The 23,907-nt window shown below is 46.7% G+C and overlaps 1 protein-coding gene across 4 annotated transcripts in view; it reads left to right on the top strand.

The window, feature by feature from the left end:
- nipblb (NIPBL cohesin loading factor b) overlaps positions 1 to 23,907 on the top strand; it is a 333,312-nt gene that overhangs the window by 256,072 nt on the left and 53,333 nt on the right. For all 4 annotated transcript variants that reach the window (XM_055631095.1, XM_055631096.1, XM_055631094.1 and 1 more), the window contains 5 exons: positions 6,449 to 6,547; positions 13,867 to 13,920; positions 16,269 to 16,377; positions 19,848 to 19,984; positions 21,606 to 21,746. In XM_055631095.1, coding sequence (XP_055487070.1) covers positions 6,449 to 6,547; positions 13,867 to 13,920; positions 16,269 to 16,377; positions 19,848 to 19,984; positions 21,606 to 21,746 — 540 coding nt within the window. The remainder of the gene's footprint in view (positions 1 to 6,448; positions 6,548 to 13,866; positions 13,921 to 16,268; positions 16,378 to 19,847; positions 19,985 to 21,605; positions 21,747 to 23,907) is intronic.

Genomic DNA, 23,907 nt, shown 5'->3' with positions numbered 1-23,907 from the left:
GGGGTCGGCAGCCTTGTTCTGCTCAGGGGCCAGGACCCATGTCTGTGAGCGGATGGAGGGTGACATCTATCGCCACAGTGTGACACTTGGTGTTATTTTTCGCATTAGTTTTCACGTGTTTTTCAATTAGTTTTCTGCAGTTCGCATATCCCTCGTCTGCCCCGGGACTGGCTGTAGCGCCCAGGTCAGCTCGCCTGCCCCGGGACTGGCTGTAGCGCACAGGTCGGGTCAGCTCACCTGCCCCGGGACTGGGTGTAGCACACAGGTCGGGTCAGCTCGCCTGCCCCGGGACTGGCTGTAGCGCCCAGGTCGGGTCAGCTCGCCTGCCCCGGGACTGGCTGTAGCACACAGGTCGGGTCAGCTCACCTGCCCCGGGACTGGGTGTAGCACACAGGTCGGGTCAGCTCGTCTGCCCCGGGACTGGCTGTAGCGCCCAGGTCAGGTCAGCTCGCCTGCCCCGGGACTGGCTGTAGCACACAGGTCGGGTCAGCTCACCTGCCCCGGGACTGGGTGTAGCACACAGGTCGGGTCAGCTCGTCTGCCCCGGGACTGGCTGTAGCGCCCAGGTCAGCTCGCCTGCCCCGGGACTGGCTGTAGCGCCCAGGTCAGCTGCCTGCCCCGGGACTGGCTGTAGCGCCCAGGTCAGCTGCCTGCCCCGGGACTGGCTGTAGCGCCCAGGTCAGCTGCCTGCCCCGGGACTGGCTGTAGCGCCCAGGTCAGCTGCCTGCCCCGGGACTGGCTGTAGCGCCCAGGTCAGCTGCCTGCCCCGGGACTGGCTGTAGCGCCCAGGTCAGCTGCCTGCCCCGGGACTGGCTGTAGCGCCCAGGTCAGCTGCCTGCCCCGGGACTGGCTGTAGCGCCCAGGTCAGCTGCCTGCCCCGGGACTGGCTGTAGCGCCCAGGTCAGCTGCCTGCCCCGGGACTGGCTGTAGCGCCCAGGTCAGCTGCCTGCCCCGGGACTGGCTGTAGCGCCCAGGTCAGCTGCCTGCCCCGGGACTGGCTGTAGCGCCCAGGTCAGCTGCCTGCCCCGGGACTGGCTGTAGCGCCCAGGTCAGCTGCCTGCCCCGGGACTGGCTGTAGCGCCCAGGTCAGCTGCCTGCCCCGGGACTGGCTGTAGCGCCCAGGTCAGCTGCCTGCCCCGGGACTGGCTGTAGCGCCCAGGTCAGCTGCCTGCCCCGGGACTGGCTGTAGCGCCCAGGTCAGCTGCCTGCCCCGGGACTGGCTGTAGCGCCCAGGTCAGCTGCCTGCCCCGGGACTGGCTGTAGCGCCCAGGTCAGCTCAGATTCAGATTCAAACATTATTGTCATTGTGCAGTGTACAAGTACAGAGACAACGAGATGCAGTTAGCATCTCACCCAGAAGAACGAACATAGAATAATGGAACAGTAAAATATATATATGTACATACAGTAGCAATAGTGCAATTTTTCTGGGGGAAGGAGTGGGGGAGTGACTGGCAATCACCAAGGTGCAGAGTTAAGTAGTGTAACAGCCGCAGGGAAGAAGAAGAAGCTGTTCCTGAACCTGCTGGTCCGGCAACAGAGAGACTGGTAGCGCCTCCTGGAGGGGGGTCCAGTGTGGGTGGTAGGCAGCCTTTGAGGTGTGCCAGGACCAGCCTCTCGAAGCACTTAGTGATGATGGAAGTAATTGCAACTGGGGACAGCTGCTTGGGCAAGTGACAGGTTGAAGATGTCAGCCCAGACGTCTGTCAGCTGCGCAGCACAGACCCTGAGCACGTGCCCAGGGATGCCGTCAGGACCAGCAGCCTTTCAGTGCCACATACACTCGGCTGCCCTGGGACTGGCTGTAGCGCCTAGGTCGGTGTGCGTACCGAAGTTGACACGTAGGAAGGTAAACAAGAGAGTGTGTTGCCAAATTGAAGATTGCCTCAGTTTCCTAGTCTTGATTTATGTCCCAATTTATGCCCCAAATCTTTTTTATTGACTTTAAAAAGTCGAAAAATATATCATAAAGGGGTTGTGTTTTTGACACCACGATGTTTTTGATACATTAAATTTGAATATAAGAAAAAACAATTAACTCGTTCAGAAATCACTCCTACCATAGGATACCTGGTTGGGGTTTGTGGAAAGCAGTTTAGGTTTGGAGCCGCCGTGGTTTAAATTACAGAGATACCGACCATGATAACGGCCGTTGTGACAATGGACACCAAGCACAACGACCGGTACTGGATCTTTGCTGGGCTTGTTACTGTATTCTTCCCCTGGTATTGATGGTCTAGATCATTATGAAAATGTATATGTATGAGGGACAACATGAAGTGCAACCTTTTCCTGTAGCTAATATCCCCTAATCCAAACATAATTGTGGTAAAATTCCACTGCACCCTTTCCAAAGCCTCCACATCCATACAGTAATGGAGTGACCAGATCTGACACAATACCTCAAATGCGGCTTAACCAAAGCCTATGAAGCTGCATCGTGACTTCCTGACTTTTATAGTCAAAGCCCTGATCTTTGCCTTCTTTACCACTCTATATACTTGTGTTTTCACTTTCACAAGTTATATACTTGGGCCCCACGATCCCTTTGTACAATGATGCTATTGAGGGTCTTGTCATTAATTGTATAGTTTCCCCTTGCATTCAACCTCCCAAAGTGATTCAACCCAATCTGGCATCTCTGCCCATTTTTGTAGTTGATCTGTATCCTGTTGTGTTCTTACATAGAAACATAAAAAATAGGTGCAGGAGTAGGCCATTCGGCCCTTGGAGCCTGCACCGCCATTTGATATGATCATGGCTGATCATCCAACTCAGTATCCCATCCCTGCCTTCTCTCCATACCCCTGATCCCTTTAGCCACAAGGGCCACATCTAACTCCATCTTAAATATAGCCAATGAACTGGCTTCAACTACTTTCTGTGGCAGAGAATTCCACAGATTCACAACTCTCTGTGTACAAAAATGATTTCCTCATCTCGGTCCTAAAAGTCTTCCCTCTTATCCTTAAACTGTGACCCCTAGTTCTGGACTGCCCCAACATCGGGAATAATCTTCCTGCATCTAGCTTTGTCCAACCCCTTAAGAATTTTTTAAGTTTCTATAAGATCCCCCCTCAGTCTTCTGAATTCCAACGTGTACAAGCCGAGTCTATCCAGTATTTCCTCATATGAAAGTCCTGCCATCCCAGGAATCAGTCTGGTGAACTTTCTCTGTACTCCCTCTATGGCAAGAATGGCTTTCCTCAGATTAGGAGACCAAATCTGTACGCAATACTCCAGGTGTGGTCTCACCAAGACCCTGTACAACTGCAGTAGAACCTCCGTGCTCTTATACTCAAATCCTTTTGCTATGAATGCTAACATACCATTTGCTTTCTTCACTGTCTGCTGCACCTGCATTCCTACTTTCAATGACTGGTCTACCATGACACCCAGGTCTCGTTGCATCTCCCTTTTTCCTAATCGGACACCATTCAGATAATAGTCTACTTTCCTGTTTTTGCCACCAAAGTGGATAACCTCACATTTATCCACATTATACTGCATCTGCCATGCGTTTGCCCACTCACCCAACCTATCCAAGTCACCTTGCAGCCTCCTAGCTTCCTCCTCACAGCTAACACTGCCCCCCAGCTTCGTGTCATCTGCAAACTTGGAGATGTTGCATTCAATTCCCTCATCCAAATCATTAATATATATTGTAAATAGCTGGGGTCCCAGCACTGAGCCTTGCGATGCCCCATTAGTCACTGCCTGCCATTGTGAAAAGGACCCGTTTACTCCTACTCTTTGCTTCCTGTCTGCCAGCTAGTTCTCTATCCACATCAATACTGAACCCCCAATACCATGTGCTTTAGTTTATATACTAATCTCTTATCTTTGGTTCTTTGACAACCTTCTCCAGCAGTCATGGTGTCATCTGCAAACTTAGTAACCAAACTGTCTTTGTTTATTTCTAAAGATAGACACAAAAAGCTGGAGTAACTCAGCGGGACAGACAGCATCTCTGGAGAGAAGGAATGGGTGACGTTTCAGGTCGAGACCTTTATTCAGACTGGTTAGGGTTAAGGAAAACGAGAGATATAGACGATGATGTGGAGAGAATAAGAACAATGAATGAAAGATATATAAAAAAGTAATGATGATAAAGGAAACAGGCCATTGTTAGCTGCTTGTGGGTGAAACCGAGAAACTGGTGCGAATTGGGTGGGGGAGAGATAGGGAGAGAGGGAATGTCGGGGCTACCTGAAGTAAGAGAAATCAACTTCATACCACTGGGCTGTAAGCTGCCCAAGCAAAATATGAGATGCTGTTCCTCCACTTTTGTTGCTTATCTTTCATTCATTGTTCTTTATCACTCTACATCACGTCTATATCTCTCGTTTTCCTTATTCCTAACCAGCCTGAAGAAGGATCTCAACCCAAAACGTCACCCATTCCTTCTCTCCAGAGATGCTGCCTGTCCCGCTGAGTTACTCCAGCTCTTTGTCCTATCTTTGGTTTGAACCAACATCTGCAGTTCCTTCCTACACTATGTTTATTTCCAAATCACTTTTATACTTGACATATAGCAGAGGTCCCAGCAAAGATCCCCATGGAACTCCATGAGGGCCTGTCTCTATATTCTATGACTCGAAGGTCAAGTGAAATTGTTCCATGTCGAAAAGGGGGGGGAAATGCAGATGATGAAAATTTGAAACAAAAATCCAAAGTGTGGAACATCATCCTGGTGGATTGGGCAGCATCTGTGGAGAGAAAATCAGTAATGATGTTTCACGTTGATGATCTTTACATTCCATTCATTTTGCTTCTCATCATTCTGGGGTCTTTCGCCTTCCTGACTCAGCTAGTTTGTTCAGTAGTGGTCATAGAATCTTACAGCATGGAAATAGGCCCTTCTGCCCAACTTTCCCACACCGGCCAACGTTTTCCCCTCTACACTGGTCCCACCTGCCTGCGTTTGGCCCATATCCCTCTAAACATGTCCTATCCATGTACCTGTCTAAATGTTTCTTAAACGTTACAATAATCCCTGCTTCAACTACACTCTGCAGCAACTTGCCCCATATACCCACCTCTCTTTGTGTGAAAAAGTTACCCCTCAGGTTCCTTATTAATCTTTCTCCCCTCAGCTTAAGCCTATGTCCCCTGGTTCTTGATTCCCTTACTCTGGGCATGAGAATCTGTGCGTCTGCCCGATCTATTCCTCTTATGATTGTATACGTCTCTCATGATTGTTGTGTTGTCACTCTTGATGAAGGATGTTGAAGATCCAGTTCCAGAGTACATCTGAGTGCCTGCTACTCTGTGCAGTTTCTGTTTTGTTCAGTATGAAGGAGTATTGCTGATTCATTAGCTGGGGAAGGATGTGAAGAGCATTATGTTGGCATGGACCACTGTGCCAAAGGGCCTGTTTCCATGCTCTACGATGAAATGGGATCAGTTGGTTTTATTCTCCCTATTAATCTTTACACGTGAGTGATTGCAGAACGTGGATTTACTGTTGATGACTCCTGAGGATGCTGCTTCGCAGCTGAACACCTCTCACATGACCAGTATTTATTATGGGTCTGGTCTTCCAGCAGCATGGAAGTGTGATGTAGGACCCATGATGTTGTGGATGCAACATCATGTTGTTGCCTGCTGGTCCATGGGACAACTCTCCCAATTTCTTCTTCTTGGGCACATTTGGTGCAGCAGATGACTTGCTTCCACTTTAGGTCTGTGGTGGCGAATCCACGTGCCAGCGATGGGGCAGGTGATTGATGTGAGGCAGGCCGCTATTTCTATTGAGGTTCTGGGTGGTCCTGATATAACAACTCCAGTTTCTCGTGCTCCTCCTTCATTCTGGGCCTTTCGTGTGCCTGGGATACTCATGATTTCAAAGAAACAGAGTGTATCCTTGAATGTCTACTGTCTTCCAAGTAAGCTATTGCCATGAACAAGCTCAGAGTAAACATCCTGCTTACTTCAATGTTTACATATACAGAGAGCAATGAGACTGCACTAACAGTAAACTTTTCCTCCTGTCCACCTTCACTTTTACATTCTTGCACCCCGACACACAGTTACCACCATTGCTCTCATTTTGTGTGTGTGCACATTTTGCAAATAACTTTGTTTTGAAATTCATGCCAGTCTACTTTTACATCAACTGCACCATTTAAATCATCCTTTGCAACCACACCAAAGAAGTTCATTTGATTTAATCTGGCAGTTTTCAACTTTGATATATGTGCTGATTGCTTATATTAACCCAATCTTCTCTAAGTGTTCATATCAGTGATCAAGTACACTTTCCATTGGTGATATTACAGTAAATGGCCTACTCTTTCTATTTAACAATTGCAGTCCTCTAGTTCTCCCCAATTCCATTTAATCCAGTGCAGTGAATAAAAGGTGTGAGAGATGCTGATCTAATTCTGTTGCTATTGTGAACAATTTTAAGTGGATGGAGATGTAACTTGGGTTTGTTCTTCTGCAGAAATTAGTAAATGAAACATTCCAGAAACTCTGGTTCACTCCCACGCCTTCTCATGATGCTGAAGGAATGACTCGGAAAATATTAAATGTAACAGATGTGGTGAGTAATTGCCTGACGTCTCTCCTTGTGTGAAGTCATTTGTGTTTAGTTGCAAATATGAATGGTCACTGCAAGTCAGTTGAATGAGTTGCCCCAAGAAGTCAGGGTGGTGAACAGGCTGAGCGTTCATCACCTCCAGCATTGAGTTACAGGAGGCAGCCATTCTGTCCACCTGTGGAAGACCATTGTAGCGTGTCCGACCTGCAATACACTCTTCCCGTCTCACTGCAATTTTCAGCAATCAGTTATTGTATCAGGACTGATATTTAACAAACGTCACATAAGCAGCTCAGCATGTTATCTTTTATAAATCAGTGTTATCCGTGCAGAAGACGCATACACTTCCTGCTTGGGATATGAGGAGCACATACCAAGCCAAACCAGCGATTGGAATGAAGTACTGTCAAAAAAATTTCAGGCAGCATTCAGCCCTCTCTTTGAAGCTATGTTCTCTAGTTTTAGATTTCCTCACCCTGGGGGGAAAACGACTGACAACCTTTCCTATCTATCCCCTGCATCATTTTATAAATATTGATAAAGTTACTCCTCAGCCTCCCATGTTCCTGTGAGAGGAGACCCTGCCTACCCAATCAAATCTCATTTCATGCCCTCTCTTTGCCCATGATGTCTGTGCCCACCAGAATGGCAATTGAAACTAATCTGATCTGCCTGCACATGGTCTATACGCCCCTATTCCCTGCCTGTTCATGTGCCAATCCAATGCCACTTGAACATTGTGATCGTATCTGCCTATACTACATCTCTGTGAACACATTCACTCTGTTACACATGAACATTACACATGTTCACTCTGTGAACATTTCACATTCTAGGAACATATTACTCCTGTGTAACCAAAATGCTTCCCTTGCAAATCTCCTTTAAACTTTCCCTCTCACTTTAAACCTAAGTATATAACTATTATTGAAAAATTCTACCCTGAGGAAAAAGGTTCTGGCTGTCTACCCTATCTATGCCTTTCATCATTTGATGTACTTTTATCATGTCACCCCTCAGTCTCTGACTCCAGAGAAAGATTCCAAGTTCGAATCTGAAGAAGGCCTCGAGCTGAAACGTCACCCATTCCTTCAATCCAGAGATGCTGCCTGCCCCACTAAGTTACTCTTAACATTTTATGCCTATCCATGTTTATCTTGGGGATCTCACCTTATAGCTCTTACCTAATCAAGGTAACATCTCGATTAAACCTCCGCTGCACTCTCTCTAAAGCCTCCACATGCTGCATATATTTAACTCTTACTTGCGGCAGTTTAACACGCGTATAAACACAATAAACACAGATGACGTCAATTTTAAAATTCAATAAACTAATAACCACTGAGGTCCCAGTTTTGTGGAGGATTTGTGGAACGCCACTGTTCACCTTGTCATCGAGTGGCCTCTAAATATGGTTGTCTTTTATTGTTGCGATATATGTTTAGTTTAGTTACCATATTTCCCAGCAATGAAGACGCACCTGCGTCGAAGATGCACCCCCAATTTAAGTTGCTAAATTTTGAAAAAAAGGGTGGCGGGACTGGATCAAGGGTTTGGTTTAGTCCAGGGGTCGGCAACATCACCTGCGTGCCCTGGGACTGGCTGTAGCGCTCAGATCCCTCGCGTCCCTGGGACTAGCCCTCGCGTCCCTGGGACTAGTTCCCAGATCCCCTGCGTCCCTGGGACTAGCGCAGTTCCCAGATCCCTGGCGTCCCTGGGACTAGTGCAGTTCCCAGATCCCCTGCGTCCCTGGGCCTAGTGCAGTTCCCAGATCCCCTGCATGCCCTGGGCCTAGTGCAGTACCCAGATCCCCCGCGTCCCTGGGCCTAGTGCAGTTCCCAGATCCCCCGTGTCCCTGGGACTAGCGCAGTTCCCAGATCCCCTGCATGTCCCTGGGCCTAGTGCAGTTCCCAGATCCCCCGCGTCCCTGGGACTAGTGCAGTTCCCAGATCCCCCGCGTCCCTGGGACTAGCGCAGTTCCCAGATCCCTCGCATCCCTGGGATTAGCGCAGTTCCCAGATCCCCCGCGTCCCTGGGACTAGTGCAGTTCCCAGATCCCCCGCGTCCCTGGGACTAGCGCAGTTCCCAGATCCCTCGCGTCCCTGGGATTAGTGCAGTTCCCAGATCCCTCGGGACTAGCGCAGTTCCCAGATCCCTCGTGTCCCTGGGACTAGTGCAGTTCCCAGATCCCTCGCGTCCCTGGGACTAGTGCAGTTCCCAGATCCCTCGCGTCCCTGGGACTAGCGCAGTTCCCAGATCCCTCGTCGTCCCTGGGACTAGCGCAGTTCCCAGATCCCCCGCGTCCCTGGGACTAGCGCAGTTCCCAGATCCCTCGCGTCCCTGGGACTAGCGCAGTTCCCAGATCCCTCGCGTCCCTGGGACTAGCGCAGTTCCCAGATCCCTCGCATCCCTGGGACTAGTGCAGTTCCCAGATCCCCCGCGTCCCTGGGACTAGCGCAGTTCCCAGATCCCTCGCGTCCCTGGGACTAGTGCAGTTCCCAGATCCCTCCGCGTCCCTGGGACTAGCGCAGTTCCCAGATCCCTCGCGTCCCTGGGATTAGTGCAGTTCCCAGATCCCCCGCGTCCCTGGGACTAGCGCAGTTCCCAGATCCCCCGCGTCCCTGGGACTAGTGCAGTTCCCAGATCCCTCGCGTCCCTGGGACTAGCGCAGTTCCCTGATCCCGCGCATCCCTGGGACTAGTGCAGTTCTCAGATCCCTCACGTCCCTGGGCCTAGTGCAGTTCCCAGATCCCTCACGTCCCTGGGACTAGCGCAGTTCCCAGATCCCCCGCGTCCCTGGGACTAGCGCAGTTCCCAGATCCCCCGCACCCCTGGGACTAGCGCAGTTCCCAGATCCCATCCCTGGGACTAGCGCAGTTCCCAGATCCCCCGCATCCCTGGGACTAGCGCAGTTCCCAGATCCCCCGTGTCCCTGGGACTAGTGCAGTTCCCAGATCCCCCGTGCCCCTGGGACTAGTGCAGTTCCCAGATCCCCCGTGTCCCTGGGACTAGCGCAGTTCCCAGATCCCCCGCGTCCCTGGGACTAGCGCAGTTCCCAGATCCCCCGCGTCCCTGGGACTAGTGCAGTTCCCAGATCCCTCACGTCCCTGGGACTAGTGCAGTTCCCAGATCCCCCGCGTCCCTGGGACTGGCGCAGTTCCCAGATCCCCCGCGTCCCTGGGACTAGTGCAGTTCCCAGATCCCTCGTGTCCCTGGGACTAGTGCAGTTCCCAGATCCCTCGTGTCCCCAGATCCCTCGTGGGGACTAGCGCAGTTCCCAGATCCCTCGCGTCCCTGGGACTAGCTGCAGTTCCCAGATCCCCCGCGTCCCTGGGACTAGCTGCAGTTCCCAGATCCCCCGCGTCCCTGGGACTAGCTGCAGTTCCCAGATCCCTCGGGTCCCTGGGGCTAGTGCAGTTCCCAGATCCCCTGCGAGCCCCTGGACTGACTGTAGCGCCCAGGTCGCCTGCCCCGGAACTAGTAGAGAGAGGGAAAGCCACCCGACTACCACCACCACCACCGGTTGCGCCTGTGCCGAAGGACACCGTGGCTGGCTGGCTGGCGGGCGGGCCGGCAGAAGATGCTGAGGTGGCGGCTGGTTCCGCTGCCCGTTCCCGGCTGCCGCTCGCAGCCACCCGAGCTACTTCCCTCCCCGGGCCAGACTCCCCACACGCTGTGAAAGGAACTCTTCTTCAACATCGTTCTTGATGTTGCTCTTCTGAGGGACAGCCAAGTCTATCTTTCTTGGCTAACAACCTAACCTTCGGCCTCCAAGACGCAGGTACATTTTCCTGCCTTATTTTTGGGTAAACAATGGCGTCTTCATTGCCGGGAAATACAGTAATTGTCATGTTCCGTGCTAACCAGTCAGCGGAAAGACAATAACATATAACATATATAACAATTACAGCACGGAAACCGGCCATCTTGACCCTTCTAGTCCGTGCCGAACACGTATTCTCCCCTAGTCCCATGTACCTGCGTTCAGACTATAACCCTCCATTCCTTTCCCGTCCATATAACTCCAATTTATACTTGATTACAATCGAGCCATCCATAGTGTACAAATACATGATAAAGGGAATAATGTGAATAATGTTTAGCGCAAGAAAAGCTCCAGTAAAGTCCGAACAAAGATAGTCCGAGGCTCTCCAATGAGGTAGATAATAGCGCAAGACTGCTCTCTAGTTGTGGTAAGATGGTTCAGTTGCCCGATAACAGCTGGGAAGAAACTTTCCCTGAATCTGGATGTGTGCGTTTTCACATAGAAACATAGAAACATTAGGTGCAGTAGTAGGCCATTTGGCCCTTCGAGCCTGCACCACCATTCAATATGATCATGGCTGATCATCCAACTCAGTATCCCGTACCTGCCTTCTCTCCATACCCCCTGATCCCCTTTAGCCACAAGTGCCACATCTAACTCCCTCTTAAATATAGCCAATGAACTGGCCTCAACTACCCTCTGTGGCAGAGAGTTCCAGAGATTCACCACTCTCTTGTGTGAAAAAAGTTCTTCTCATCTCGGTTTTAAAGGATTTCCCCCTTATCCTTAAGCTGTGACCCCTTGTCCTGGACTTCCCTAACATCGGGAACAATCTTCCTGCATCTAGCCTGTCCAACCCCTTAAGAATTTTGTAAGTTTCTATAAGATCCCCTCTCAATCTTCTAAATTCTAGAGAGTATAAACCATTCACATTCTATACCTTTTGCCCGATGGGAGAAGGGAGAAGTGGCCAGGTTGCGATTTGTCCTTGATTATGCTGCTGCCGTTGCCGAGAGTAAGAGGTTTAAATGGAAGGGAGGTTGGTTTATGTGATAGTCTGGGCTGCGTCCACAATTCTCTGCAATTTCTTTTGGTCTTGGATGGAGCTGTTCCCAAACCATGCTAAGGCTTAACCTAAGGCTTTGTGAATGAGCGAAGGACTCATAAATCAATCTCTGATCAATAGGATCCATTTCCTGAATCGATCCCATTGACCAGAGATGGATTTGCCTTCAAATATCTGCTTTATCTTTAAATGAGCCCTCAGCACATTCACAAAGCCTTATAAATTATATTCCTTGCACTTTTGAATATATCATTATATGCAGCTGTATTTCTTATTTACTTTCCAATATTTAGTTTACTTTGCCTTTCACGCTCTGTCTTTTTTTGTATTCTGAGTTTTGCATAGTTACCCATCCCTAGTTCAATACTTTTGCACTAAGAGTGATCTATACGACATTAGTCCGAGTCTTGCTCAGATGCAACCTGTCTTTTGTCTTGTGCGAGTCTAACTTGTCTAGACATGGTCCCAATGTCCCAGAAACATCATCTGTGAAAGTTATATTGAGTAGTTTAATCAGGTGGATGTGAAGGAGACGATTTCCATTCTGGGAAAATCTAGAATTTGAGGTCATTGTTTAAAAGTATGGGGTTTCCCATGGATGAGGCAACGTGTTTTCAGATCCTTTGGCTCGAAGGATAGTGGGAGATTAGTTTTCATCCTTTGAAGGCAGAGGAAGATGGATCCTTGGTAAATGCGTGGATGAAAGGTTACAGTGGTAAATGTAACAATTACATCACCTACGATCTTATTGAATGGGATCAAGAGGCCGAATGGACTGTTTTTTGGTTCTTAATTCGCGTGTTTGTTTGTCAGAATCAAACGCATTCCCTTCACCATTTCTACAAGCCGTGGATTGTCTGCACTATCCTACAATTTCTGCATGACGTCGAAGATTGTCCAACAATCGCCATTTTTGAGGTCTTCCTTTTAGTTGCTGCTTAAAATCTGCATGCAGGGCGTGGCCAATTTCTCCCATGATGTAAATATTGGCGGCTGCCCCCTCCCACTCCAGAATGTTCTGTGGTTACTTAGTGACTGGTTGTCTTGGCAGGAGGAATGCTGGGATCGTATTTGTAACTGTAGGAATCCTTGTCTGTTCCTCTCTCTGCACGTCCCCCTGTATATATTGCAGGTCCCCCTGTCCCCCTGTAAATATTGCAGGTCCCCCTGTGTAAATATTGCAGGTCCCCCTGTGTAAATATTGCAGGTCCCCCTGTGTAAATATTGCAGGTCCCCCTGTGTAAATATTGCAGGTCCCCCTGTGTAAATATTGCAGGTCCCCCTGTCCCCCTGTATATATTGCAGCAGGTCCCCTGTAAATATTGCGGGTCCCCCTGTCCCCCTGTATATATTGCAGGTCCCCCTGTCCCCCTGTATATATTGCAGGTCCCCCTGTAAATATATGCAGGTCCCCCTGTCCCCCTGTATATATTGCAGGTCCCCCTGTCCCCCTGTATATATTGCAGGTCCCCCTGTCCCCCTGTGTAAATATTGCAGGTCCCCCTGTCCCCCTGTATATATTGCAGGTCCCCCTGTCCCCCTGTAATATTGCAGGTCCCCCTGTCCCCCTGTATATATTGCAGGTCCCCCTGTCCCCCTGTAAATATTGCAGGTCCCCCTGTCCCCCTGTATATATTGCAGGTCCCCCTGTCCCCCTGTAAATATTGCAGGTCCCCCTGTCCCCCTGTATATATTGCAGGTCCCCCTGTCCCCCTGTAAATATTGCAGGTCCCCCTGTATATATTGCAGGTCCCCCTGTCCCCCTGTATATATTGCAGGTCCCCCTGTATATATTGCAGGTCCCCCCTGTCCCCCTGTATATATATTGCAGGTCCCCCTGTCCCCCTGTATATATTGCAGGTCCCCCTGTATATATTGCAGGTCCCCCTGTCCCCCTGTATATATTGCAGGTCCCCCTGTCCCCCCCCTGTATATATTGCAGGTCCCCCTATATATTGTCCCCCTGTCCCCCTGTATATATTGCAGGTCCCCCTGTCCCCCTGTATATATTGCCCCTGTCCCCCTGTCCCCCTGTATATATTGCAGGTCCCCCTGTATATATTGCAGGTCCCCCTGTAAATATTGCAGGTCCCCCTGTATATATTGCACGTCCCCCTGTAAATATTGCAGGTCCCCCTGTATATATTGCAGATCCCCCTGTATATATTGCAGGTCCCCCTGTCCCCCTGTATATATTGCTGTCTTCTCCTACACTTTCAATGATAATCAGAAATGAAGGTTCAATACAAAATGGCATAATTCTGGGGATTGTGCCATTTTGGCTCTCATTTGATAGATGTAAAGAATCAATGCAAGAACGATGTCCTAATTCTAGCCTGTGTGTGCTGGCATATTCCAGGGCAGTGATTCCCACCTATGACACTGACAGTTAAGGCAGTGGCTTTGTACAGTTGCTGATCATTGCAGATTGCAGGCAGCATCCTTCCACTCAGTCCACCCACTCATGCCTGCCTTTCACCTGCTTTACAGGTTGCTGCGTGCAGGGATACTGGGTACGATTGGTTTGAGCAACTTCTTCAGAACGTAAGTATATGTGGTGACAAATTACCATTGCCCGAGTCTCCCTTTTACTAATTTAGGTGATAGGTTTAATGGGGAGTTCAGGTATTGTTATCATCTTGCTGGGCTTTAATGGAGAATTGAGTACTTTCTTGCAAGGGGAATCTAAATGGAGTTTACTAAAATGATGGGGCTAAACTCTGTAAATTAGGTGGGCTGGATGTGAAATGGAGGGTGAGTCAAGGGATTTCCAACAATAATTCCTATTTTGATAAAATGATGTTTGAAATTCTACTGGATTCTTCTGAATATTTTTTGTTCTGGTGAAAATTGTTGTTTCCTCTTTTGCTTTAAACTCACACCAGGTAACAACAATTTCTAATTGTGTCTCTTGGGCAATGCCCTGGGTTTGAGGATGACTTGCTGCCCCTTCTATTCTTTGGGTGTAGAGATAGCTGGTGAGACATACAGACTGCCACAGGAGCTGCTTGATGGGTTGGGAGTTGGTGCCTCAGAATGTTGTGTAGGATGGAGTTAGGCAATTGTCAGGGGCAATTCTAGTGTTAGTATGGGTATGTGGTGCAGAAATAAGCTCAGCGCAAATGGATCCCACCATTGTTAACAAAAGTGCACAGTCACTGTTCCTTTATTTAAATGTGGCCCTTTAAAACTGAGCAAATGCATTAAAGAGACTGTTTGAAAAGTTCTTCAATATTTGCCAGGCACAGCTGCAAAATCTGAAATTCAATTTCTTCTGTTTGTGGTCTTCAATATCACTCTTTCCATGTACAAATGAGGATATCTGCCTGCGGCATCTCCGTCTTTCTCCACTCTTCTGGGTCCATATTACTCGCCTGCTCCTTGTCCTAAATCTCAGTTTCCTTCTTTCCTTAATCTCAGTTTCTCTAACTTGAACTGGTTACTAAGCGTTGTCATCCTTGAAATCATTTCTGCACCTTACCTGGAAATGTTACACCATTCCTAAAATATGGTGATCCTATTGAATGTATATTCCAATTATAATGTAACCAGTGCAACTTTATATAAGTGCAATGTAATGTCCATGCTTTTGTGCTTCATGCTTCATTTATGAATCCTCAGATTAATTCACTTTACTTGCCCCATTCTTGACTTAACAAGGCATGGACATGAATTCACGCACATGTACATTCAGATGCATCTGTCCCATTCGTGGTGTGCCATCTTGTCGACTTTATCTTCCCTTATTCTGCCAAAGTTCATCACTTCATTTTTCCACTTGATTGCTATTCCAAACATGCTTTGAATAGACTACTGCCTAGCTCCCCTTTGTATTGATTTCTATAATATAAAGACTTGCATGCAATAAGCTTCTTTGTACCTGGCTGCTACATTGTAGTGACCTCCGCAAGAATTTAAACTATACATACATTTTTATTGGACTAAAATGGCCAACTTTGCATTTACCCGAGTCCAAATCATTTATCTGAGTCTGCATCTTGAGGCGTGGCCCCAGGATGATATCCATCTTTGAGGATCGCCACCAGTGGCTCTGCCATGCCCTCCTCTCACTGGCAAGAGGTACACAAGCCTGAAGTCCCACTACATAATCTTAAGGAATAGACCAACACAATCCCACAACAGCACACCACTGCCCACCTCTTACACCACTGTGGACTTTTGTTAATTATGTTTTTGCACTAATGTGTTGGTTTGCATAGTCTTTCTTTTAGAATTTGTGTCATTTATGTGCGTTTTTTTGTGTGTCTGTGATGCTGCTGCAAGCAGGATTTTTCATTGTCAAGGACTTCACTGTCCTTGTTGATATGACAATAAACTTGAACTACAGTCTCATCCCCTCACAATAGTCATTTTGTGGTTCTAACTACACTTTCAAATATATGGGCCTTTATTACTTGGCTAAGTAATTAATGATGAATGGTAGAAGTCCCAATACAGATTTTTAAGAGGTATTCCAAGTCACTTCTGCCCATATAGATATGTCCGTCCCTTTGACTTCTACCACCTAACCACGTTGAGAACTTTTCAATTTCATGGGTAAAACGCATAGTATGTGATGTAGAACCTTATCGGCAAACTCACAAAAGTTTGTAGTGTCCCATGATTAGCCCATGAAAGCCAGCACATTTGTGACAATGCACTTCAAACAAAAAGTAATTTGATGCTCTATAACTAATTTCTTCCTGAACGTGGGGAAATTGATATAAGAAGGGGTACAATAGGTCATTGTATTTGCGTTCTGGAAGTTGAGGGCAGATAACTAGCTAGCTGCATTTTGTGCTATTGGAAGCTGCATCTGTGTCTTGGGAACTGGGTTGAGCTTGTGCTGGGATAATGCAATAAGCTAATGGAACTTTGTGGCATGTTTTCAGCTGCTGAAGTCTGAGGAAGATGCCTCGTACAAACCTGTGAGGAAAGCCTGCATCCAGATAGTGGATAACCTGGTTGAACACATTCTGAAATACGAGGAGTCATTGGCAGGTAAATAGTGTTGACTCCCTTCAAACCTTGTCTATGGAATAGTTTTCTTTGCTATGTCCGTGTCCTGACTAGATCGTTGGCTTTGCGATACAGTTTGGTGTTGCTACCATTTGAATTACCAGAGCTATTTGCAACTTCTTGGAATACCATCAGACTCCAGTGGTTTTCACTGATTTACCAGAATTTTTCCATTCCCCGCCAAAACAAAATCTCCTTTTGAGTTCCAAAATGTTCCAGCCTTCAATGCTATCCTGCCTTAGATCCACTCCACTGATGTCAATGTACCATCTTTCTGTTCATTTTCCTCCCACAATATTGTGGCAGCATGGTACTCTACGGTGCCCCCTGAGCAGGTACAGCACAGATGAGGCCCAAAGCTTCCTCTCCAACTACTTTTTTTTTTTTTTTTTTTTTCACACAGAGAGTGGTGAATCTCTGGAACTCTCTGCCACAGAGGGTAGTTGAGGCCAGTTCATTTGCTCTATTTAAGAGGGAGTTAGATGTGGCCCTTGTGGCTACGGGGATCAGAGGGTATGGAGAGAAGGCAGGTACGGGATACTGAGTTGGATGATCAGCCATGATCATATTGAATGGCGGTGCAGGCTCGAAGGGCCGAATGGCCTACTCCTGCACCTAATTTCTATGTTTCTATGTTTACTTGGAAACATAGAAAATAGGCACTGCATTTAATAGATATGAAGTACATTTCTCACCAGTTAGAAAGCAACTCTACTCCTTCATAAAGCCTTTTCCAGATTCCGGTTCCAACTCATTTATAAACTTGTCCTTGTCAAGATGCTTCTCTTCACTAATCCATTTTGCCCCTGTGTGGCCCACATTATTCTAATCCCTTTTATAGGGGCTGATGGGCCTATTACCATGCTCAGAGCTGCCAAGTAGTACGCATTTTCCGTATTTTGTACGGAAATGTGATAAGAATACGGATGTACGATTTTGCTTTGTAAAATATCGATTTTTTAAAAATCAGCCTGAGTTCCTGTTTCATCTTGCCGCTTAAAAAATGCAAGGATATAAAGAGTCATACTGTACCTCTAAAAATTATAACAGATTAAATCTATTGGTATTTTAAATTTCAAGATCTGGTTGATTATTTTTGTAAGCTTTGATCTGCATGTCCCGCACCAGATTTAAACAGCGCTGTCAGTTTAGCATGCGGGAATTTAAACGAAGAGCTGTCAGCTACAGCTCTATGGGTTCTAAATATAGCGCTACCAGCTGGAGCGCTATGGGCTTTACACATAGCACTTTGGCCACAGCGCTATGAGTCACAGACTGTTCAGGGAAGGAGAGATGGAGGGAGGGAATAAGAGAGGGAGGGAGAAAAAAAGGTGGGAGGGAAGGAGGAAGGGGGAGGGAGAGAGAAAGAGAGAGGGAGGGAGAGAGGAAGGGAGGGAAAGAGAGGGAGGGAGTGAGAGCGAGGGAGGGATAGGGAGGCTTCCAAAATGTCTTCGACATCATCATCTGGTGCTAAAAGCAGGAAGCAGCCGTTCAAACAGCAGTATACAAAGAGATGGCAAGTAAGGTGCGTAGAAGACATGTCGGAAAGTTATGCATTCTTGTACTCTTACATGCGTATGATCGCACATAAAAATAACAAAAAATTCAGCAAAATGGCACTGCATAAAAATACTGATTTCCTCAGCAAAATACTGATTTTCAGGTACTAGAATACTGAAATGCTCTGACAAAACTTGGCAGCTCTGCATGCTATGCAACTCTAAAAATCTAGGAGTGCTGACATTGAAGAGTCTTTTGCCTCCTAATTTTCTTTGTTGAGTATGATTCCCAAATCCCTTTGACAGTAAAAGGCCTGCGCTGAAATAGTTTTGTTAATTGTATGATTGGCCAAGGTTTAATTGGTTCAATCATTACAAATGCAGGAATTAGAACTACTGGCTCTGGTCATGATGGTAGAACTCAGGAAATCCGAGCAGGAGTCGGGCATTTGTTCCTTGACCCCAGTCCACAGTTCAGTCACTTGTCCACAGCTTATCCTACGGTTCTGCAAAGGCCTAACGCAGCAGATGGTGGGCGTCACTGTCACATCGATGAGGTGGGCTGAGAGGGCTTGTTTCTGTGCTGTGTGAGTTTGACTGATGAAGACCAGTACCCCAAATGCCTTTTCAACCACATTAGCTACATGTGCTGCCACTTTCAAGGATCTTTGGATGTACACCAAATATCTCTGTTCTGTTCCTCATTGCTTCCCCACACCATGGTGCTTGTCCTAACCTTGTTAGTTTTCCCAAAACGTTTCACCTCGCATGTCTGGATTAAATTCCATTTGTCATTTCTCAGCCTATCTCATCATTGCCTAAAATTACCCTTCACACAGTCAACATCTCCATCAGGCTTAGAATTATCTGCAAACTTACAGATCATGCCTTCTACATCCATATTGTATTCATTCTCATATATTACACAAAGCAAATGTGCCAGCACTTATCCCTGTACAATGCCAGTGGTCACATGTATTCAATCACAGATACATTCCTTTACCATCACCCCCATGTTGCTAGTTGCCAAGACAATTTTGGATCCAGTTTACTAAACAAATGGATGGCATGAACCCTGACCATTTGGACCAGTCTCCCATGTGAAAGTCCATACCATGACCATACTCAGCCATGATCATATTGACCACATGTACTGCACTGTTTCTATACAAACCACATGTACTGCACTTTCTTTCTTGTAAGATGCTTTCCAACTGAAGAGCTACCCCCTTTCCCCTTTCCACAGATGATTCCAGACCTGCAGACAGTATCTAGAATTTCCGTATTTTATTTCAGCCATTCCCAGCCCTCTTGGGGAGAAAATTCCAAAGATTGCATAAACAGCATTCCTCCTCATTCAGCACAAACTGGCCAATCCCTTATTCTGATGATTTGTTCTTTAGTTCCAAACTCTCCAACTAGAAGAGACAATCTATTGGCAACAACACTGCTGCTGTCTCTGAGAATCCTGAATGTTTAAATTGAGATTACTACTAAACTCTGTGGATGAAAACTGCAGCGTTGTCTCCTCAATCAACAAGGAGACACATGCAACCACAACAATAGACACACGCTGAAGTAGCTCAGCAGGACAGACAGCATCTCTGGAGGACATCAGCAGCGTTTTCAAGTCACGGCATTTGGACAATTGGTGACATCAATCTCTTTGTCTCACACCCTCTGTCTTTTAATCTCTGTCCTTTGTCAACCATCTGCCTATCAAACTCCACCCTCACCTGTACACCTATTACCTGCTAGGCTTTGTCGTTCCCCTGCCTTCTAGTTTTCTCCCCCCTCCACAATCAGTTTGAAGAAGGATAACAATCCAAACTCTGTTGGACAAAGATGCTGTCTGACCCACTGAGTTCCTCCAGAATTTTATCTTTCCTTGCAAGACAACCTGACTTTTCCCAGATGCTATGGTGTTAATTGCATTTTGTTTTATTCCTGCAGATTCGGACAGTAAAGGCATGAATACCAACTGTCTGGTGGCATGCTTAATCACGTTATACCTGTTCAGCAAAATCCAGCCTCATCTGATGGTGAAACATGCAATGACACTGCAGCCATATCTTACCACAAAGTGCAATGTAAGCATCTGACAGTAGGGACATTATTCGAACATCAGTGATGGGAATGTCATTAGAATAGCATTCTGGGGAGCTGGGTCAATCAGCACTTGGGATAGTAAGGATTAATGGGAAGAGGTTTAAAAAAAAAAAAAAGTCCATTCTAGTGCAAGAAGTGGTTGGGGTAGGATTAGGGTTGTGCATGTTAATTCAAGAACATAATAAGTAGCTAGATGTCTCTTTATCAGATATATCTGAGGACACTGGGAGGCTAGAGAAGGACTTGCAGGAGCCCTGGCTGAGATATGCAAATTGTCATTACATCAGGCTGAGGTGTGGGAAGACTGGAAGGTGGCTAATGCTGTGGCTCTATACAAGAACGCTGCAAGGAAAAGACTGCTTCTACTCAGCGGCTGTGGAAAGCATCTTGTCCGGGAACATTACCATCTGGTTTGGGAATTGCTCTGCCCAGGACAAGAAGGCTCTGCAAAGAGTAATGCGTTCGGCTGAACGCACTATGGGTACTTCACTCGCCCCTCTGCAGGAACTATACATCAGGAGGTGCAACTCCAGAGCCAATAAAATCATGGGAGACCCCTTCCACCCCTGCAACGGACTGTTCCAGCTGCTACGGTCAGGCAAACGCCTCCGCTGCCATGCTGTGAGAACGGAGAGGTTGAGAAGGAGTTTCTTCCCAGAGGCCATTCGGACAGTAAACTCCTATCTCACCAGGGACTAACTTTACTGAACCTTTTTCCTTCCGCCCACAATATTTAATATGTAAAAGAATATGTGATTCTGTTTGTAGTTTGTTTGGTTGTTTGTTTGTTTGTTTTTTTGCACAAAGTCATTGCCACTTTTCATTTCACTGCACATCTCGTATGTGTATGTTACGAATAAACTTGACTTGACTTGACTTGACTTGACTAGGACCTATAGACCAGTGAGCCTAACATCTGTGGTGGGCAAGTTACTGGAGAGGATTCCGAGGGATAAGAGATGTCTACATTTGGATAGACAAGGGCTGGTTAGGAATAGTCAGCATCATTTTGTACATTGGGAGATCATATCTTACGAATCGGAGTTTTTGTAAAGTAACCAAAAGGTTGACGAGAGCAAATCTGTAGACGTTGTCTTTGTGACTTCAGCATTTGATAAGGTTCCACCTGGTAGGTTGTTCTGGAAGGCCTGAATCACATGGGATCCAGAGAGAGCTACCTGACTGGATAAGGAATTGGCTTCATGGAGCCAGAGAGTGACTAGAGGTGTGCCAGGGAGGCCTTTGACTAGAGGTGTGCCAGGGATTGGTGCTGAGGGGTTTCGGGGTTTATATCAATAATTTGGATGAGAATATACATGATCAATAGGTTTGCAGATCACACTAAAGTGGGTGATAAAGATGGTTCTCAAAAATTGCAGCGGGTTGTTGATCAGCTGGGCAAGTGGGCTGAAGAATAATTGGAATGAAGTAAAGAGGAAGCAGCTTAGATGAAATTGGTAGCTTCAATGGACAAGGGAGCACAGTGATTGGACTGGCTGAATTGAACATGAAATGGAAGCCATGTATTGGAGGGTTATTCTTATGGGCATTAAGGATCATATTTTGCTCAACTATATTTCCCATTTGATCTTACATTTCTAGACACAGAGTGACTTCCTTGTCATCTGCAATGTGGCAAAGATTTTGGAACTGGTGGTTCCATTGATGGAGCATCCAAGTGAGACCTTCTTGGCCACAATAGAGGAAGACCTCATGAAGCTTATCCTCAAGCATGGAATGACGGTAAGAATCCAGCTTGGAATATTATGTAAACAGATTAAAAGTAAAAGTGTTTTTCTACAGTGTGATTTTTCACAGTGCAAGTTTCTCTAGTCTTTGTTTGGCCTCTCCCTGGTGCTGAGCAGGCCGAGGATAGGCTGGTTGGCATGGAGCTTCTGATGGCCATGGAAGATGGCACGTTGCTTGGCAAAGTGATCACCATATCTGCAGCAGACTGCAACTGTCCATTTTGCTCCTGGGATGTTGACTGACCTGTTGAGTTTCTCGCAGTTTGATTTTTGCTCCAGATTCCATCATCTGCAGTCTTTTGTGTCATTGTTTATTAAACAGTTTATTAAGGATTTGCTTTTTCCTCTGTATGACTGTTATGATTCTTGTCTGTGACAACCTCCAGTTTTCCTCTTTCCAATTGTGTGATCCTTTGAGGACTAAACACTGACAAAAGGGAACAGGAGAGACCACATGCTGTCAGAATGCAATGGGTCTAGAAGGGATTAAGACGTAAAACTTTGGCAATAAGGGAACAATTGTGCTGAATTAAAATAAAAGGGGATTCAAGGAGTAGTGGCAATGTGTGTGTGTGTGTGTGTGTGTGCAGAATTGACAAGGGGCAAGAATCTGTGTGGGTAGTGATTGTTTTTCACACTGGACAGGAGCAGCACACATAATGGAATTACTGCTGCTTCAGCTGTATGTGAATGATCCAGACTTGTACAGGGTATTTATCCAAAGTCTGCTGATGTTACACAACTAGCAGTAGTGGCCATCATTGATAAATTTCAGGTCGGGAAAACAGGTCAAATTGGTGATATTTTCTGTGGGAACAATAAAGAGATACATTATAAACCAAAGGGTTTCATTTTAAACAAAGCAAGAGAACTGAGACAGCTAGAGACTAGGGTGGCACAGTGGTAGAGTTGCTGCCTTGCAGTGCCAGAGACCCGAGTTCTGTCCCGACTACAGGTGCTGTCTGTAAAGAGTTTGTACGTTCTCCCCGTGACTGCTTGGATTTTCTCCGAGGTCTTTGGTTTCCTCCCACACTCCAAAAACGTCCAGGTTTGTAGGTAAATTGGCTTGGTATAAATTAACATTGTCCCTAGTGTGTGTGGGATAGTGTTATTGTCCAGGGATTGCTGGTCGGCGTGGACTTGGTCGGCAGAAGGGCCTGTTTTCACGCTGTATCTCTAAACGGTAACTAAAATAAACTAAGCAAATCTTCAACGGGAGTAAAACAAATTGCTAGGGCTCTAGAACATTTAAAACAATGGGTTCGAATCATAGAAACGCTATGATGCAGGAGGTGAGGCCCTCACAAGAGCACAACTGGAACAAGAGTGGGCCACAGATCCCTCAAGCCTGTCCTACCATGTCTTTCCAATCAACTGTATCTACACCCTCGAGTAATTTTGTACTGTTTCGTTAATTCTCCCTTCAGCATCCCCTAAAAATAGACAACCCTATCTGATTAATCTTCCATCATAACTGTTTACAGTCCTGGTTACATCCTCAAGTTTTCTCTGCACCTCCTCCACTGGAAACACATTTCCCTGTTATATTGAGACAGGAAATATACGCAGTATTCATACTGTGGTATAACTAAAATAGTTCAGTTTCAGCATGCTTTCAACATGTTTTGACTAATAAATAATTTGCTTTCTCACTATACTGACCTGTCGTGCTATCTTTGAGAATCCATAGACAAACAATCCAAGTCCCATTGTTCACTCCCCCACTCAATTCCCTGATATATTCCTCTTTATTGCATCTTCCAAGATGTGTCAGAACATAGCACAGGGACAAGTCTTTCTGCCCACAATGTCTGTACTGAAGATACAGTACCTCAGTGGGACAGGCAGCATCTCTGGAGAGAAGGAATGAGTGACGTTTTGGGTCGAGGCCCTCTTTCAGACTGAGAGTAAGGGGAGAGGGAGACGAGAGATATGGAAGAGTAAGTTGTGAAAACGACAGATCAAAGCAAACGATGATCAAGGAAATGTAGAATAGTTCATTGTTAGTTAGGGGAAGGTGACAACGAGGCATTTAATCAGGAGCATAATGAAGCGTACAATCGGTGCTGACCAAGATAACCCTGCAGATAATTAATATCCTCCATTCCCTGTCTGAATCCCCCACCATCCCCACTGCTCCCTCACCCCACCCTGCC

This window comes from Leucoraja erinacea, unplaced genomic scaffold, assembly GCF_028641065.1.
Source record: "Leucoraja erinacea ecotype New England unplaced genomic scaffold, Leri_hhj_1 Leri_64S, whole genome shotgun sequence".
Lineage (NCBI taxonomy): Eukaryota > Metazoa > Chordata > Chondrichthyes > Rajiformes > Rajidae > Leucoraja > Leucoraja erinaceus.
This window is presented reverse-complemented; position numbering and strand designations above follow the sequence as displayed.